General features: G+C 42.0%; 1 protein-coding gene across 3 annotated transcripts in view; it reads left to right on the top strand.

The window, feature by feature from the left end:
* The window catches only part of LOC125451651 (receptor-type tyrosine-protein phosphatase mu-like), an 820,886-nt gene that overhangs the window by 740,249 nt on the left and 61,014 nt on the right, over positions 1 to 19,623 (top strand). For all 3 annotated transcript variants that reach the window (XM_059646218.1, XM_059646219.1, XM_059646220.1), the window contains one exon: positions 17,006 to 17,103. In XM_059646218.1, coding sequence (XP_059502201.1) covers positions 17,006 to 17,103 — 98 coding nt within the window. The remainder of the gene's footprint in view (positions 1 to 17,005; positions 17,104 to 19,623) is intronic.

Here is a 19,623-nt window from a genome sequence, read left to right on the forward strand (position 1 = left end):
CTCTGGGACCCGGCCCCTCCATCGCTCTGGGACTCAGCCCCTCAATTGCTCTGGGACTCAGCCCATCCATCGCTCTGGGACTCAGCCCCCCCATTGCTCTGATACTCAGCCCCTCTATCGCTGTGGAGCTCGGCCCCTCCATCACTCTGGAGCTCGGCCCCTCCATTGCTCTGGTACTCAGCCCCTCCATCACTCTGGGACGCAGCCCCTCTATCGCCCTGGGACACAGCCCCTCCATTGCTCTGGTACTCAGCCCCTCCATTGCTCTGTACTCAGCCCCTCTATCGCTCTGGGACTTGGCCCCTCCATTGCTCTGATACTCAGCCCCTCCATCGCACAGGAACACGCAGCCCCCTCCATCACTCTGGGACTTGGCCCCCTCAATGCTCCAGGGAGACGGTCTCTCTGGCTGGGGGGATGTGTCCTCTCTGATACTCCAGGGATGCAGTTCCTCTGTTGTTCCAAGGACACAGTCTCTCTGTTGCTCTCAGGCTTCCTTCTCCTGCTCATGCCACTGGTTCCCAGGACTCGCTGCCTGCGTGATGCCCCGGTGTGGCTCCCTCTACACTGGGGAAACCAAGCAGAGGCTTGGGGACCGCTTTGCAGAACACCTCCACTCGGTTCGCAATAAACAACTGCACCTCCCAGTCGCGAACCATTTCAACTCCCCCTCCCATTCTTTAGACAACATGTCCATCATGGGCCTCCTGCAGTGCCACAATGACCTCACCCACATTTGCCGGTACAGCAACTCATATTCCGCTTGGGAACCCTGCGGCCCAATGGTATCAATGTGGACTTCACAAGCTTCAAAATCTCCCCTTCTCCCACTGCATCCCAAAATCAGCCCAGCTCGTCCCCTCCCCCCACTGCATCCCAAAACCAGCCCAGCTCGTCCCCTCCCCCCACTACACCCCAAAACCAGCCCAGCTCATCCCCACCTCCCTAACGTGCTATTCCTCTCATCTGTCCCCTCCTCCCACCTCAAGCCACACCTCCATTTCCCACCTACTAACCTCATCCCGCCCCCCTTGACCTGTCCATCCTCCCCGGACTCACCTATCCCCTCCCCACCTCCCCACCTATACTCTCCTCTCCACCTATCTTCTCCTCTATCCATCTTTGGTCCGGCTCCCCTTCTCTGCCTATTTATTTCAGAGCCCTCTCCCCATCCCCCTCTCTGATGAAGAGTCTAGGCCTGAAACGTCAGGTTTTATGCTCCTGAGATGCTGCTTGGGCTTCTGTGTTCATTCAGCTTCACACTTTGTTGTCTCTTAAACTCTAACCTTTCCGTTTTGTGTGTATTCGTGTAAAAACAATTCACCATGGAAAAGTAAACTGGGAAGAAACAATTAAGTCAAACCTAAACATTTGACAAACAGGGATAATTTCTCTGGATTTGTGTCTCTGTAAACAGATAGTGTCGGCAAACAGAATGAGACTTTGCCGTATGTTTTAAGATCTTTCACACTGTGTTCTATGTTTACATTGTGTGGTTATTTACGAAGTTGTTTTCTTTTGTGTATAAAAAAAGTTCTGCTTTCAGGGAATATATCAGCCCCATGTACCCGTGTTTCATTGTGTGCCAACTATATTAACATTTGTTTTAAAAAGCATATGATTTATCAAGCCAGAATTCACCTTTCAGTATCTCTCCATTCTAAGGCAAACAATCCTGGACTGTCTCACTTTTCTTCGTAACTACAGTTTTCAAGCCTTAGCATTATTCTTGTCGACATCTTCAGGACTCTCTCCAGAACAATTATCTCCTTCCTGTAATATGATGAACAAAACTAAACACAAATTCCAGCTGTGGCCTAAGCAATGTCTTGTATCGTTCCAGCATTTCAAATCTGCTTTTACATTGTATATCTTATCCATTAAGTGAATGCATCCATAAGCTTTTATTACCACGTTGTCTTCCCAGTCCTGCCAAGGACCTGTGTTTTTGCACTCCAAGATGTCTTACTTTCTGTTCCCCACCTCAATAACCTTCAATCAATTGGGTATTCCCAAGCTTTATTCTCCAAATTCATTGCTTACACTTCTCCAGATTGAATTCCATTCCTCACTTTCCACTGACTTGGCTAAACCAGACATTCTCTTCATTATCAATCAGACAGCCAATTTTTATGTCATCTGCATCTTCATAAACATGTTTCTCACATTTAATTCCAACCTATTCATGCTACAACAAACAGAAAGGGTTTACTACTGGAAGGCACTTCACATTTGCAAAATTGTCCATCAACCATTGCTCTTTCTTTCCTGTCACTGAGCCAGTTTTGGATCCAACTTGCAGCATTCCCCTATATCCCATGAAGGATTTCACTTTCCTGACCACATATCTTACTAAAGACCATAACCAAAATGCTGTGTGCTATCCTCATCAATCCCCTTTGTTATTTCCTCAAAGTATGTTATTAAGGCAATAAGACATGCCATTCCTTTAACAAAACCACAGTATCACCTCTAGTGACCAGTCTCTCACAAGTGATTTTAATACTTAATCCACCACTGAAATCAGACCAACTAGCCTACAATTCACAGAATCTCCAATCCTCTGGTACATCATCCATATCCAGTGAGGATTGGAACGTGATCCTCATAGCATCTGTCATTTCCTCTCTGGCCTCCCTTAATGGCCTGGGATGCAATATATCTGGCTTTGATAATTTATATATCCTCAATAATATTAGTCCCTCCAGTAATTTCTCTTTCATTATGCTTATTGCGTCTAATATTTCACATTCCTCCTCCTTAACTAGAAAATCTGCATCTCTCTCCTTTGTGAAGACAGAGATAACTTATTCAGAGATGCTGTTCTCATCTTCTATATCCACACATAAATTATCTTCTTTATCTCTACCTGTGCCTTAGCTAAACTCTTGCTTTTAATATATTGATAAATGCTTTCTGGGTTTTGCTTGATTTTACTGGCCAATATTTGGTCATTTTTAAACACTTGCAGATAAAAGGAATAGTGCAACATTGCTGTAATAGCGTTTAATAGTCTGAAGAAAATGTAAAATAACAATTAAAGTGGCATAGATTTAGTTAAATAGACACTTGAAGAGAACAGATTACAACTAACACTTAGATACTACTGATATAAAACAACTTTAGTTAGAATATGAATAAATTGTCACATTAAGAGGAAAATGTAAAATGCTTCCAAAAATATTCAACCTTTAGACAGGCCAAGCAGAAGATAGTATTGGACATGGAGCAGCAACAGTTCTTGAGGCACAGAATTAACCCAAAATTGTACATTAAGTCTGAGGATGAACAAATTAGTACGTTATTGTATTCAGCAGACCAAATAGCAAATACCAAAAGTCTGTGTAAGTGCTGTGGAATAATAAGACTCACCAGTACAGGGAACACCCTGACATGACAAAGTAATGCGAAATAAAAACCGAAAGAACTGTGGATGCTGTAAATCAGAAACAAAAACAGAACGTACTGGAAAAGCTCAGCAGGCCTGGCAGCATCGGTGAAGAGAAATCAGAGTTAATGTTTCAGGTCCAGTGAAGGTTAGCGAATGTGCGAGACAATGCAGAAGTAGGACCCGGATTCAAAGAAGTTAAAGTAATTGGACCTTCACCTTTAGAAACATCCTCAAAACGTTCCTACAGGAAACTGGAGATCCAACTGATCCAGGTTTCTGACAGCTTTTTTGTGTCAGTGGATATCTTGTTAATTTTAAGCTTGGTGCAGGGATTAGAGTCACTGTTCCATCAGATCAAATACCATGGCTGAAGGCGCAGAAGTTATAGCCCATAGATATGAAGCTACAGGTTGTAGGAGGAGCAATCCCCAACATTATAGACATACAACAAGCAATTCATCATAATAAAGAGTGTCAGATATCAGAAAATGTAATTCATAGCCTAGAAACCTCTCTTGAAGAAAGGAGGTTTAGCCTTCAATCTTATTAAAAAGTCAGAGCAAGATTCACACAACAGTAAAAATTCCTTTGAGAGGGAAATACCCTAAATTGTTCAAAGGGTTAGGCAAACTCAATACTGATTACAGCATCATATTAAGGAAGAATGCTAAACCTTTATGCCACTACAGACCCATGAGGATTCTGCATGACTTATTGATTCAAGACCAGAGCAGCTTGAAGAAATAACCAGAATAGCTGTTATATCTCTAATGGCAAACTGAGTGGGGCTTTTACTTGATTACTGTACCCAACCCAATGTGTCCATCAGAATATGCAATGGCCTATCACAGCTCAACAAAGCAGTAGCTAGGGGAAATCCATTCAGATCTGTAGTTAGCAAATTGGCTAAAAAAAGGAATTTTTATTGAACTCAATGCTAACATTGGGCTTTGGCAAATGTCATTAAATAAGCAATCAAGTCTCCAGACTACCTTCTCAGTCCGTCAGGGAGACTTTGCTTCATTGAATTGTCATTTGGGATTGCACCAGCCCCAGCAATCTTCCATATGCTATATCGATGACACATTGAAAGATGGGATACACGGCCAGAGGCTCCATGCAGTTCTGAAGTGAATCCAGGCCAAAGAGCTCAATGAAGAGGGTAAATTTTCCAAAGAACTTATTCACTGCTTGTGATAAATCTTTCATAAAGATCAGAAAAGACTGGTTTGACAGAAAACAAGGTTGTTAAAGCATTTCATACTCCAAAATCAGTTTACAATCTTCAAAGATTTCTAGGCATAGTAAATTATCCACCTCTTGTGGGGCGGTGATGGCCTAGTCACATCATCAACCGACTGTTAATCCAGAAACCCAGGAAATGTTCTGGGGACCCGGCTTTGAATCCCACCACAGCAGATGATGGAATTTGAATTCAACAAAATATCTGGAATTCAGAATCTAATGAAGACTGTGAATCCATTGTTGATTGTCAGAAAAAAACAATCTGGTTCATTAATATCCTTTAGGGAAGGAGGTAACCATCCTTACCTGGTCTGGCTGCATGTGACTCCAGCAATGTGATTGACTCTTAACTGCCATCTGGGCAATTAGGAATGGGCAATAAATGCTGCCTGGCCAGCGATGCCCTCATCCCATGAATGAATAAAAGAAAACAACAATGACTGAATTATTGAGGCATCTCCTCCAGAAGACTCAAGGCTGGGGCTCACCTCAAGTAGGTGAGTTCCAATAAATCAGATAAAAACCGAAAGAACTGCAAATGCTCCAAATCAGGAACAGAAACAAAGGGTCACCGGACCCGAAATGTTAACTCTGTTGTTTCCTTCACAGATGCTGCCAAACCTGCTGAGCTTTCCCAGCAACTTTTGTTTTTGTTCCAATAAGTCAAAGACTTGATGCAGAGCACGGCTATTTGGCCATTGAAATCCATCCTTTCCAACAATCATACGAATGCTTTAGTGACTGGCATAGGAGAATGCTGTATCAGGATCAACCAGTCAGACATTGGTGTATCATTTCTCCAAGGTATTGACAGGTATGATGATTCACAATGCAGTTATAAATAAGAATGCCTTTCTGTCACACGGGCATGCAAGAGATTTTCAGAGTACTTCTTTAGCCTCAAAGTTCTTCTAGAAACAGACGATTAACTGGTTGTCCTCGTAATCAATGCATAAGAGTGGCTAGTATGTCTTCACAGATATGGAAGTTCCAACTCCACCTTCTGAGGCTTGCCTGTGAGACTAAATAAGTGCATGCAAAGCTACAAACAATAGCAGATGTGTTCTCCAGAGTGATTGCTGATAGCCTTGCTGGTGACATTGAATCGTATACTCAACCATATTGATACAGTGGCACGATCAAATCCAGCAGGAACAAAAGAAAAAATGTGGTGCCATATGTCAGTATAGTATTGAAGGATTGCCAAGTCAAAGACCACGAGTGGTTGCCCACGAGAAACTGTGGTGAGCGTTGACAGCATTTTGCCATTATAAATAGCTCATTGGTATTTGATGAAATGCTGGTCACTCCAATTTTGCTGTTGGACAACATCATCGCTGAGATATTCCAGGAGCACTCGGGAATTACCAAGTGCAGAGCCAGGTTTCCAGTATTAGTGGAATAACCAGGGATCTCAAAATGTTAATGCTGAATTTGCATTCAGGCCCACCAGTCATGATAATTTTGCACAGCCTTTGAGTGGACAATCAGGCAGTCTAGCACAAGGGCCCAATGGAGACAGAAGCATCATCTCTGCCTCTTCAAGTTGTAATTATACTTGACTAATTAATTGTATGTGTTGTTATCGTGTTATGAATTATGCCTTGTTATGAAATTTAAGTGCCTCTTCTGGTTAAGTCTCTTGTAATCTATTCTTTATCATTGACAATTATGCCGAGCCTTACACTCAGCACAGGATTGGTGGCAGCAACCCCATCCTAAAAGCCACCAGTAGTTGGTACCCAGAGTTCACTGTGATGCAGATGTGATTTTAATGATAATTGATTATAGCTTCAAACAGAAACCAGATTTCCCTTTAACATTTATTGATTAAATTTAAATTATGTCAGCTGCTTTAGTGGATTTGAACCTATGTCCTCAGAATACGAGTCCAGGCCTCTGGAATACTGGACCAGAGATATTACCACCACACATCGTCTCCCTTTAATATGACAATAACTAAAATAATTCTGGATTTTTGAGTAGCTTTATTGCTGTAATTAGTGTTAACTTCAGCCTCACAATGTGAGATGACCCAGAGCTAGGAACCTCCGCAGTCAAAGATACTTATTGACAGACTGTGTTAATTCCTAACAAGGCATGAACAAGATTTCATTACTTTCCCAGCAATTCAGAATGACCTGGGGATGAGGGAGGGATGAAATCTTCCACTAGCATTGCAGGATGCTACCACATCAAAAATAAATGGCACTGAAGACCACAGCGTTGCCACTTGCCTGTTGTCAGACGCAGCACCTTCTGCATGAGCACTTCTGATTTTATGGTTTGTTTCTCAGTCATGTTCTGGCACCTTATGGGATGTGGCTCAGAAAATACTGACCTTTAGGATTTTCTGCCCCTGCCAATGAGTTTAGGGGGAATTATATTCCAGATAGACGACAATTCAGAGTCAGAACATACCCCTGGGGAAATTAGCAACGGAGACCAACATCTGTTTCTGTGGAATGTGCTTCACAAAACTGAAATTATTTTTTCTGAAACTCTGTGCAGTCCTGTCTAATCTAGGCCCTGAGCAAAGCAATACAAGGACATGGGCAAAGGTGAGTAACACTTTTACAATTGTAGCTAAGATTTGGTCCAGTTCCATGGACTTCAAGCCAAAGTAATTCCATTTTTCTTGCTGTCCTTATTCTATACTCTGCTCCCCTCAAAGTGAGGGGCATGGCAAATAACCCAGCAACAGACATGAACAGGGCTTATGTCAGAAATTTGGAAACACTCGATGCCAATGGTGAGCAGCAATCTGTAAAATGGCAACTCTGAGCAGAATCCATCTTGTGGCACAGAATGTGGTGTAATAGAAGAGCTGCCTTGATGCCATCACAACAGCCTCCACTGGCGTAATGCCTTTGATGTGGTAAAGCATCCATAGTCACTGCACAAAGGATCCAGCAGCCAAAGTGTTGACAAGGAGAGTCAGCAACTGCCATGACCACATGTATTGCATTATAACTTGAGCATTGACTTATTTTCAACAAAGATGTGGTACAGTATTGAATCCATGCTCATCCTTAACTGCAGCTTCAACGCAGTACTGAAGGAAATTTATACTGTCAGAGATGCGATTTTGAATGTTACATTAAGATATCCTTGTCTGCCCTATCAATGGATGCGAAAGATCTATGACACGATTGGACAAAGAGCAAGGTAAATCACCCCTTTGTGCTGACCAATATTTATCTTTTGAACAAACCAGATTATCTGGACAATTCTGTTAGTGGAGTGCTGAATTTAGCTTCTGCACTTCCTAAACTGCAGCAAGTAACTACTTCATTGGCTGTAAATCACTGTAAGGCATCCTACAGTTGGGAAAAGGAATATAACTGAAAACCTGTCTTGCTTTCTTATTGGACAGGAGCACACATGGCAGTCATTTGTATAATTTACTGTAAGCTGTTATTATATGGCCCCAGGAAAAGCATGAAATCAGGCATGCATGACATTTAACAAGTAGTGTGCTGCAGTATAATTTGTTTCCTGAAAGTAATTTAATCATAATAGTTCTTAATTAGTGTAAAAGTTCCAGTACATCATAATACAAATGTGTTCATTTTGTGTATGTAGCTCAACTATTACAGTAACGAATATATGCTTGAAAGGTGAAGCAAATGTTGCAAGGTGGACCCACTTCTCATTTTGATGCCCCTGCAGTACTTGATATAATTAATGATCAAAAAAGGCAATGTTCACTTGTTGAGCACTGAGTTAAGAGCTGTCCTCAGATCAGAGTCTATACTGTATGACATTCAGGACTCTTTCATTTCCTTTCCTGTAAACAAAAAGTGCTGGGGAGCAGCATTGGGAGAATATAAGGAAAGTAGAAAAGAACTTAAACAAGGAATTAGAAGGGCATGAAAAGTCATTAGCAAACAGGATTGAGGAGCATCCCAAGTTAATGTTTTGAGTCTAGATGACTCTTCATCAGAGTGCTGATTAAGTCATCCAGACTCAAAACATTAGCTTGCTTTCTGACCACAGTTGCTTTCTGACCCACTGTGATCTCCAGATGTTTTGTTTTCAGTGCAGATTCCAGCATCTGTATTAAGTTGCTCCTTCATCCCCTTTCCCATTGGTATGATTACAGCATTATTTCTCAGTGATACACACATACAAGCTGAACTCAAGCCTGGTGACATTTCTCATGCAAGTAAATCCTCATCACGTACAGTGTGAATGCAGCTTTTTGTACATTTTATACAAAGTACAGGAAGGGAAGTCTTTATATGCCTGAGGTCTTCACCTGTTTTGTTAGAATTTTGGCCTGTGCAGAATTTGTAAATGCAGAATAGTCACAAGTAACATATTCTTTCTTTGCCTTCCTTGATTGACTCGCATTGACACAGTGCTTTCGCTCTTGGTGTCCGAATATCTTCAGAATCAATGAAAGCTTTTATTTAATTAATGAAAAATGGCCCCTGTTGTGTTGAGAAACATGGCAAACAGTTTGGAGCAGGCTCACACAAGCAACTGTGACAACATCATAAGTTCATGGTGTTTGAAGGATAAATACAGAGCTGGATAACAAGGAAAATGCTTTGAACAGTTGGACCTTTTACATCCCCAGGAATTTCCACGAAATACTTCACCTGAAAGTTGGCATCTCCAACTTGCAGCTGTGCTTCAGTATTTGAATAGTGAATAACTCAGGTATAGATGATTGCACCCAAGGTGTGCCAGACAGCCACATCTTCGAACTCAAATAGGACTCCACCACGATGTGGAACCTTAATTGCTATGATTTTCATTGCATTTTCAACAATAACAATGGAAAATCAAATCATGATTCCTCCCAGAAAAGCATTTGATATTCTTCCTGCTGCAGCTTTTGAAATCCAGCTCCTAGGATAAAAAGGAAGCTCCTTGATTACAGAGGTAGAACATAGAACATAGAACATTACAGCATAGTGCAGGTCCTTCTGCCTTCGATGGTTTTGCAGGTCGGCGCAACAATCTGAAGCCCATCTAACCTCCACTATTCCATTATCATTCATATGTTTATCCAATCACCATTTAAGTGCCCTTAAAGTTGGCGAATCTACTACTATTGCAGGCAGGGCATTCCACACCCTTACTACTCTTTGAGTAAAGAACCTACCTCTGACGTCTGTCCTATATCTATCATCCCTCAATTTAATGCTATGTCCCCTCGTGCTAGTCATCACCATCTGAGGAGAAAGGTTCTCACTGTCCACCCTATCTAATCCTCTGATCATCTTGTATGTCTCTATTAGGTCACCTCTTAACCTTCTTCTCTCTGACGAAAACAGCCTCAAGTCTCTCAGCCTTTCCTCATACGACCTTCCCTCCATACCAGGCAATATCCTGGTAAATCTCCTCTATACCCTTTCCAATGCTTCCACATCCCTCCTATAATGTGGCAACCAGAACTGTACGCAGTGCTCCCAAGTGTGAATGCACCAGAGTTTTGTACAGTTGCAACATGACCTCGTGGCTCCGAAACCCAGTCCCTCTACCAATAAAACCTGACACACCATAAGCCTTCTTAACAGCCCTATCAACCTGGGTGGAAACTTTCAGGGATCTCTGCACACGGACACCGAGCTCTCTCTGCTCATCCACACTACCAAGAATCTTACCATTAGCCCAATACTCTGTATTCCTGTTACTCCTTCCAAAGTGAATCACCTCACACTTCTCCGCATTAAACTCCATTTGCCACCTCTCAGCCCAGCTCTGCAGCTTATCTATGTCCCTCTGTAACCTGCAACATCCTTCCGCACTGTCCGCAACTCCACCAACTTCTGCAAGTTTACTAACCCATCCTTCTACGCCCTCATCCAGGTCATTGATAAAAATGACAAACAGCAGTGGCCCAAAACAGATTATTGCAGTACACCACTAGTAACCGAACTCCAGGATGAACATTTCCCATCAACTACCACCCTCGGTCTTCTTATAGTTGGCCAATTTCTGATCCAAACCGCTAAATCACTGTCAATCCCTTGCTGCCATATTTTCTGCAATAGCCTACCGTGGGGAACCTTACCAAACGTTTCACTGAAATCCATATACACCACATCAACTGCTTTACCCTCATCCACCTGTTTGGTCACTTTCTCAAAAGATTCAATAAGGTTTGTGAGGCACGACCCGCCCCTCATAAAACTGTGTTGACAGTCCTTAATCAAATTATTCCTTTCTAGATGCTTATAAATCCTATCTCTTATAATCCTTCCCAACACTTTACCCACAACCAAAGTAAGGCTCACTGGTCTATAATTACCAGGGGTGTCTCTGCTCCCCTTCTTGAACAAGGGGACAACATTTGCTATCCCCCAGTCTTCTGGCACTATTCCTGTAGACAATGATGACATTAAGATCAAAGCCAAAGGCTGTGCAATCTCCACCCTAGCTTCCCAGAGAATCCGAGGATAAATCCCTTTTGGCCCAGGGGACTCACCTATTTTCACACTTTCCAGAATTGCTAACACCTTCTGCTTATGAACCTTAATCCTGCCTAGTCCAATAGCCTGTATCTCAGTATTCTCCTCGACAACATTGTCTTTTTCCTGTGTGAATACTGACGAAAAATATTCATTTAGTGCCTCTCCTATCTCTTCAGACTCCATGCACAACTTCCCACTACTGTCTTTGACTGCCCCTAATCTTACTCCAGTCATTCTTTTATTCCTGACATAGCTATAGAAAGCTTTAGGGTTTTCCTTGATCCTATCTGCCAATGACTTCTCATGTCCCCTCCTGGCTCTTCTTAGCTCTCTCCTTAGATCCTTCCTGGCTGACTTGTAACTCTCAAGTGCCCTAACTGAGCTTTCACGCCTCATCTTTACATAAGCCTCCTTATTCCTCTTGACAAGAGATTCAACTTTTTTCGTAAACCACAGTTCCCTCACTTGACCACTTCCTCCCCGCCTGACAGGTACATACTTATCAAGGATACACAGTAGCTGTTCCTTGAACAAGCTCCACATTTCTATTGTGCCCAGCCACTGCAGTTCCCTTCCCCATCCTGTGCATCCTAAGTCTTGCCTAATCGCCTCATAATTGCCTTTCCCCCAGCTATAACACTTGCCCTGCGGTATATGCCTATCCCTTTCCGTCGCTAAAGTAAATGTAACCGAATTGTGGTCACTGTCACCAAAGTGCTCACCTACCTCCAAATCTAACACCTGGCCTGGTTCGTTACCCAGCACCAAATCCAATGTGGCCTCGCCTTTTGTTGGCCTATCTACGTACTGTGTCAGGAAATCCTCCTGCACACATTGGACAAAAACTGACCCATCTAAAGTACTTGAACAATAGTGTTTCCAGTCAATATTTTGAAAGGTAAAGTCCCCATGACAATTACCCTGTTCCTTTTGCTCCTGTCTAGAATCATCTTTGCTATCCTTTCCTCTACATCTCTGGAACTTTTCGGAGGCCTATAGGAAACTCCCAACAGGGTGACCTTTCCTTTCCTGTTTGTAAATTCCGCCCATACTACCTCAGTAGATGAGTCCTCATCAAACCTCCTTTCTACCACCGTACTACTGTCCTTGACTAACAATGCCACACCTCCCCCTCTTTTACCACATTCCCTGATCTTACTGAAACATCTAAATCCCAGAACCTGCAACAACCATTCCTGTCCCTGCTCTATCCATGTCTCCGAAATGGCCACAACATCGAAGTCCCAGGTACCAATCCATGCTGCAAGCTCACCCACCTTATTCTGGATGCTCCTGGTATTGAAGTGGACACACTGCAAACCATCTTTCTGCCTGCCGGTACACTCCAATGATCTTGAAACCTTATTCATGACCTTGCCACTTTCAACCTCCTGTACACTGGAGCTACAATTCAGGTTCCCATCCCCCTGCTGAATTAGTTTAAACCCTCCCAAAGAGCATTAGCAAATTTCCCCCCCCAGGATATCGGTACCCCTCTGGTTCAGGTGTAGACCATCCCGTTTGTAGAGGCCCCACCTACCCCAGAATGAGCCCCAATTATCCAGGTATCTGAATCCCTCCCTCCTGCACCATCTCTGTCGCCACATGTTCAACTGCACTGTCTCCTATTCCTCACCTCGCTAGCACGTGGCACGGGTAACAAACCAGAGATAACAACTCTGTTCGTTCTAGCTCAAAGCTTCCACCCTAGCTCCCTAAATTTCTGCCTTACATCCCCATCCCTTTTCCTGCCTATGTTGTTGGTGCCTGTGTGGACCATGGCTTGGGGCTGCTCCCCCTCCCCCTTAAGGATCCCGAAAACACGATCCGAGACATCATGGACCCTGGCACCTGGGAGGCAACACACCAACCGCGAGTCTCTCTCGTTCCCACAGAATCTCATATCTGTCCTCCTGACTATGGAGTCCCCAATGACTAATGCTCTCCTCCTCTCCCCCCTTCCCGCAGGGACAGACTCTGTGCGGGAGACCTGTATCCCATGGCTTTCTACTGGTAAGTCGTCCCCCTCAACAGTATCCAAAACGGTATACTTGTTATTGAGGGGAAAAGCCACAGGGGATCCCAGCTCTCTCTGCCTGTTCCCTTTCCGTCCCCTGACAGTAACCCATCTACATTTTTACTGTACCTGAGGTGTGACTACCTCCCTGTAACTCCTCTCGATTATCCCATCAGCCTCCCGAATGATCCAACGTTCATCCAACTCCAGATCCAGTTCCCTGACGTGGTTTCCGAGGACCTCGATTTGGATGCATTTCCTGCAGCTGAAGTCAGTGGGGACACTAGTGGTGACCCGCAACATACTAAAGATGAGGCTACATTAGAATGGAACACTAATGTCTATCTTAAGTTCAAATAGCATAGAAAACGCATGCTCATGAAGGGATGCATAGAAGCCTTGACAAAGGACTTATTAAAGATAACACCATGACAGAATTTTCACAGACAGTACAGGTGGTAATTATTAACTTTTTTTTGCTATTTATGAAGAACAACTTTAAATGGAAAACAGCTTCAAAACCATTCATTCCTGACAATTCGGAGAAGAAAGTAAAACATAAATATTTCAAAAGCAAGGCAACAAGGAGTAAATTTACTTCACTGTAAATCAGTTTGGGATCAAACAACAACAGGGCAAAGACAGGCTGTTAATGAGAGCTCTAGAGAGGGCTCAAACATTTATTCAGAATATTGTGAGGAAGAAATGGTCCCTTTGGAATTTTTCTTTTATGGAAGTTTAAATATTTTCACAAGTGGGGTTTTATGTTATATATACTGCAAGACATTTCCAAGGAAATTTTGCCAATGTGGAAGATTACTTGTGCCGAATGTGTTCATTTATTGAACAAAATTTGGGTTGAGTGCCATTTGGAACCTCTGTGACTATTTTCGACCTGTGACAAGCTGAGGTTTTCATTAACCCTAGAAACCCCTGCCGTTGAATAATCACACTGTTACAACAATGAAAGAATTGGAACTTTCACAACAGAGCTTTGGGAGTCATACATAAGAAGCGAGGAAGATATTGGACTGCACTTGTAATGTCTCTAGTGACAAGGGACTCATAACAATGCCAAGCATTTTCAGCAGTACAGAGGAAGTTTGGGGTTTTATCCAGGCTGTGGTGACAGTTTGTTAGATGGGAACAGAAATGAAATGCTTCATGTGAAGAATTAATGCAATACCCATGCAGTATTTCTAACTTCTTTGGTGTAAGTTACGTCTGTGATGGAAGTTGTAAATGTAGAGATGATACCAAAGACATTACCTGAGGATACTCTAATGTATAAATGAGATTGCTTTCTGCTTCAAATGAGTACATTGTATATGAAGTAACATTTGTGGCAGCACAGTTTCAGTATAGTCTCAAAAAAGGAGGGAAAGCAGAAAGGCCCTGTTAGCATAACCTCTGTCTTTGGGAAATACTAAAATCCACCATTAAGTCAGTAGTAGCAAACATTTTTAATCAAGCAAAATCAGTGTGATTGTATGAAAGGGAAATCACGTTTGACAAATTTATTAGACTTGTTTGAGGTTGTGACAAATGGGATGGATTAAGGAGAACAATAGATACAGTGTACTTGGTGTTCCAAAAGGTATTCAAAAAGGTGCCACATAAAAGAGTTGATTGTGTGCACTTGTATGCGTTTGGGTGTGTTTTTTACATATAGGGATCTTTTTATATATATAATGGATTAGTTAGCCAAGGGGAAACAGGAAATTGGGTTATTTTCAGATTGGCAAGCTGAAAACATTAGGCTAAAGGAATTAATGCTGAGTCTTCAACTATTTGTAATCTGTACACATACTTTGAACTACAGAACAGATTGTATTGTGGGAAACTTTGCTGAATATGCAAACATAGTGGGAAGGAAAGTTATGAGGAGAGCATAAAAATTCTGGAAAGGGATATAGATAACTTAAGTTCAAGAAGGTGGCTCACCACCACCCTGTCAAGGACAACTAAGGATGGGCAATAAACACTAGCCAGCCACTGATGTCCATGTTCCACAAGTGAATTAAAATAAAACCGAAATAAATAGAGAAAGAACAGGAAGGTGGACTATGTGTAGGAAAATGCGAGGTTATCCGTTTTGGTACAAAATATTCTTTCAATGGATAGAAATCACAGAATCCTGCTGTACAGAAGGATGTAGACACCTTTGTAAATGATTCACAAGACAATTGGAAATGTGACATTTATTTCAAAGGGAATAGAGTATAAATGGAACAAAGCCTTACTACAGTCATACAGGGCATTGGTGAGACCACCCCAAGAGTACTGTGTACGGCTTTGGTCTCCTTATTTAAGCAGAGTTATACCTGCATTGAAAGTAGTTCAGATAAGGTTCACCAGATTAATTCCTAAGATGTAGGTTCTGCCTTTTGCAGAAAGGTTGAGCAAATTGGTCCTATGTTCATCAACATTTGGAAGAACGTAAGGTGATCTTCTTCACACATCTATGATTCTGCAGGGGCTTAGTGGGGTTGCTGCTGAGAGGAAGTTTGGAGGAATCAAATTTCTGAAAAAAGAGTCTTCCATTTAAAGTGGAGATGAAAAGAGATTTTTTTCCTCTCAGATGGTTATTAATGTTTGAAACTCTCTTCCCAAGATAGTAGTGGAGTTTGTATCATTGAACATATTCAGGGTAGAGTTAGATCAATCTTTGGTTGACAGGGAAGTCTGGGATTATCAGCATCGGGCAAGAAAGTGGATTTGACACCACAACCAGACCAGCATGACCTTATTGAATGGCAAAGCCAGACTCAATGGGCCTAATGCCTGCTCCTGCCCTGATTTCTTGTGGCCTTTATGGAGAAAGTGGCATTGCCATCATTCCTGTTTCCTTGACTGAATCTAAATGCCTACTTGGTTTACAGTGGTATACAAACAGCCAGTTGTAAGTTGTAACAAGGATGTGCTCTTATCTTAATAAGATGTAGTTTATTGCATGGTGGTAATGAGAAGCATTAGTAAGATTAGGGCCTTTGTGACATGGTGGTAGTGTCCCTGCCTCTGAACCAGAAGGTCCAGGTGTGAATCCCACCAGAGCTGTGTCATGACGTGTCCAAACAGATTCATTCAAAGCATTTACATTAGTATGAGACACAATGTGATTAAAGCTGCGTAGAGACTGTGGTCTGCAGTTCGCAAGGCCTAATGTGTTCTGCCTTATCACCATTCAAGCCTGTATGAATTCATCCAATTGGTTTGGAGCTTAATGCTGTCTCCAACATTAACCACTTCAGGTTCATTACTTCATACAACATTTATTTTGTTCTCACTTTAGCAGATTCTCCGAATATTCCTTGATTGCCTGCAAAACGTAATTAAACTATGGAACAAATGAACTCAGATGGCCATTGAAGTAGACATGATGAGGCAACTACAGCAATGACCCCCCCATTATCTTGGCCACTGTTGCTTGCTCCATTGTGACACTATGTAAAATATCCTGGTCAATCAATGAAAAGTAAAACTACTCCCAAGCTGACATATGAAGTATAGCCATTTAAGTGAACTATCAGCATCAACAGCTAGGTGAACCATAGCCCAACAGTCAAACTGCATCACTTAGGATTATACTCACTGGAGTTTAGAAAAATGAGGTCTTAGAGAAACCTAAATTCCTGCAATGGATATAAAGGAAACCCTGATTCTATGGGCTGTAACATAATAAGTCTTTAACTGCAATTTTGTTTTCATTGACTTACAAGATTTTTGTTAAAAAGGTGCTTAGAACCACATCTCTAGCATTTTTTTATAATGACAGCTTAATCCCTTGGGAGATTAGAATCTGATCAGTGAGTTCACTGTCTTAATCCTATTTTGGTCACTGTGACTGTGGAATGTAAGTGTCTGCCTCAATGGATCATTTTTTTGCCACTTAGTTAAGTTTTAAATCCTTTTGTCTATATGCAGGGCCAATGCAAGAAACTGTCTACGATTTTTGGAGGATGATCTGGCAAGAAAATTCAGCCACCATCGTCATGGTGACAAACTTGGTGGAAGTTGGAAGAGTGAGTATATCCTACAGAGGTTGCATTTCCCTTTAGCTTTACAAGCGTATGACAGAGACATTTACATCGAGCTGTTGCTTCTAGGTGTTTCAGTCTTGTTCCTGCCGCTCCCAGACTGAGGCATGGTTCCAGGAATTATTCCTCCATTTCAAGAAGGAACTGTTTCTTCTTTCCTGAGCATGGATTATGAGTGTTTGAGCACACAATCCATTGTTCTCGAGTCTGATCCATTTAGGTGTCACATGTGCAGAAGGCATTCGGTTGGAAACGGAAGGAGGGATTCTGCATAAAAATATACTGTACTGGAGAGACTCATCAGACCTAGCAGCATCCACAGATATTTAGAGCTTATTGTTTCAAGTTCAGTTCATCAGAGCTGAAGCCCTAACTGGGCAGTTGGTTGTTAGTATTTCTACCAGTTTGGGCCGAATCAAAAAGAAAGACATAATTATTTTATTCTTCCATGGGATGTAACCATCACCAGCAAAGTCATCCCATGATCCTATTGGCTTGTCTAGACCATTCCAGACGGCAATTAGAATCAACCACACCTGATTGGTCTGGAGTCGCATGTAGGCCAGACAAGGTAAAACATTCCGTCCCAAAAGACATTAATGGGCCAGATGGGTTTTTACGGCAATCAATGATATTTTCAAACTATCATTACCAAGACAAGATTTCAGTTCAACATTTATTAATTGAATTTAAATTTCACCACCTTCTGAGCTGATTCAAACCCCTGGCCTCAGAAGATCAGTCTGGCCATCTGAGTTATTAGTGAAAAACATTATGTCACTGCCTCCTCTGAATTTATATTTCACCATTCACAATCACAGGACTTCCCAGAGCACTTTGGAGTCAAGTAAATACTTTGTCAATGTAGAAAATGTAACAGCCAGTTTTCACCCGGCTAACGCCCATAAACAGAAATTCAATAATGACCAGACAATCTATTTTTGAAAATTGTTGATTGAAGTATTTAGCAGGACATCAGGGAAACCTCCATTTTTCAAGACAGTGCCATTGATTAATTGACTGGTTTGTCATTGTCACATGTACTGAGATACAGCGAAAAGTGTTGTTTTGTGTGCTCTACAGGCAGATAATACCATACAAAATACATCAGGGTAGAACAGAGTGAAGAATACAGTGGTACAGCCACAGAGAAGGTGCAGAGAGAAAGATCAGAATTAACATTTGAGAAGTCCAAGAACAGCAGGGAAGAAGCTGTTACTGAATCTATTCATACATTTTTTCGAACTTTTACATCTTCTGCCTGATGGAAGAGGGTGGAGCGAGTATAACCAAGGTGGCAGGGGTCTTTGATTATGTTGGTGCTTTTCCTAGACAGTAGGAAGTATAGTTGAAGTCAATGGATGGGAGGCTGGTATGAGTGATGGACTGGTCTGTGTTCATGACTCTCTGTAATTTCTTGCAGTCTTGGGAAGAGCAGTGACCATAACTCGCTGTGATGCTTTCTATGGTGTATCTATAGAAATTGGTAAGAGTCCTTGTGGACATGCCAAATTTCCTTAGCCTCCTGAGGAAGTAGGAACGTTATTATGTTTTCTGGACCATTATATCAACATAGGTAGACCAGGACAGATTGTTGGTGATCATCAATCCCAGGAGCTTTGCACTCTTGACCAGCTCCTCCTCAGCTCCATTGGTGCAAACAATGGCCAGCTCCTTCATTTTGATAACATTGATGGAGAAATTGTTGTCTCTACACCATGCCATAAGCTCCTGATCTCTTTGCTATAATCTGTCTCATCGTTGTTTGAGATCCAAGCTACAACAGTAGTGTCATCAGCAAATATCTTAGTATTAACATCTTATGTAAAACCTGTGGCAGTACAACAAAGGAGCTTCAGCTCTGACCTTTGGGCTCAAGTTCTCAAAAGGGGCTTGCACCCCTGGAGTTGGGGTGCACCATACCTCTACTTGCCACACAGCATCACAAGTGATATCTTCACAGGGGTCAGTGTTCATAGCTACATGATGCCAGAGCTCCCTGCAAATTGTTCCTGCTGGAATTTTATGGCCAACAATGGATAAATTGTTGAATCAGTGAATAAGTGATGCCAATTTCTAATTCCAAAGGCCTCAAAGGTCTAGACAGGTTGAGAGAATTTCCCTCAGAACGAATAGAATACTTGCAGGGTGGTTTTTCCACCTGTTCACCATATGTTTGAACATCCATGGGTAAAAAGCAGAAAATGGCACTTACACTAGCTTGCTGCATCTTCAGAGACCATTTTTGGCTCAACAAAAAATAGCTCATCTGAAGCAGAATTATTTAAGTCGGGATGTAATTTGACAAACCTCAATTTCAATGTGGTGTAGATGTCAAATTAACCTGCACATGCATCTATTTAGTTACTTGGAAACATTATGACTTCTATTTATTAAAAGTGGCAGTGGTAATGTTTTTGACCCTGTTTGGTAATTTGTTTGTAAGTAATATATTTCAAAACTAATGGACACATCTTGAGAAAACCAATATGATATGGCTTATAA

This window comes from Stegostoma tigrinum, chromosome 5, assembly GCF_030684315.1.
Source record: "Stegostoma tigrinum isolate sSteTig4 chromosome 5, sSteTig4.hap1, whole genome shotgun sequence".
In the NCBI taxonomy this organism is placed as follows: domain Eukaryota; kingdom Metazoa; phylum Chordata; class Chondrichthyes; order Orectolobiformes; family Stegostomatidae; genus Stegostoma; species Stegostoma tigrinum.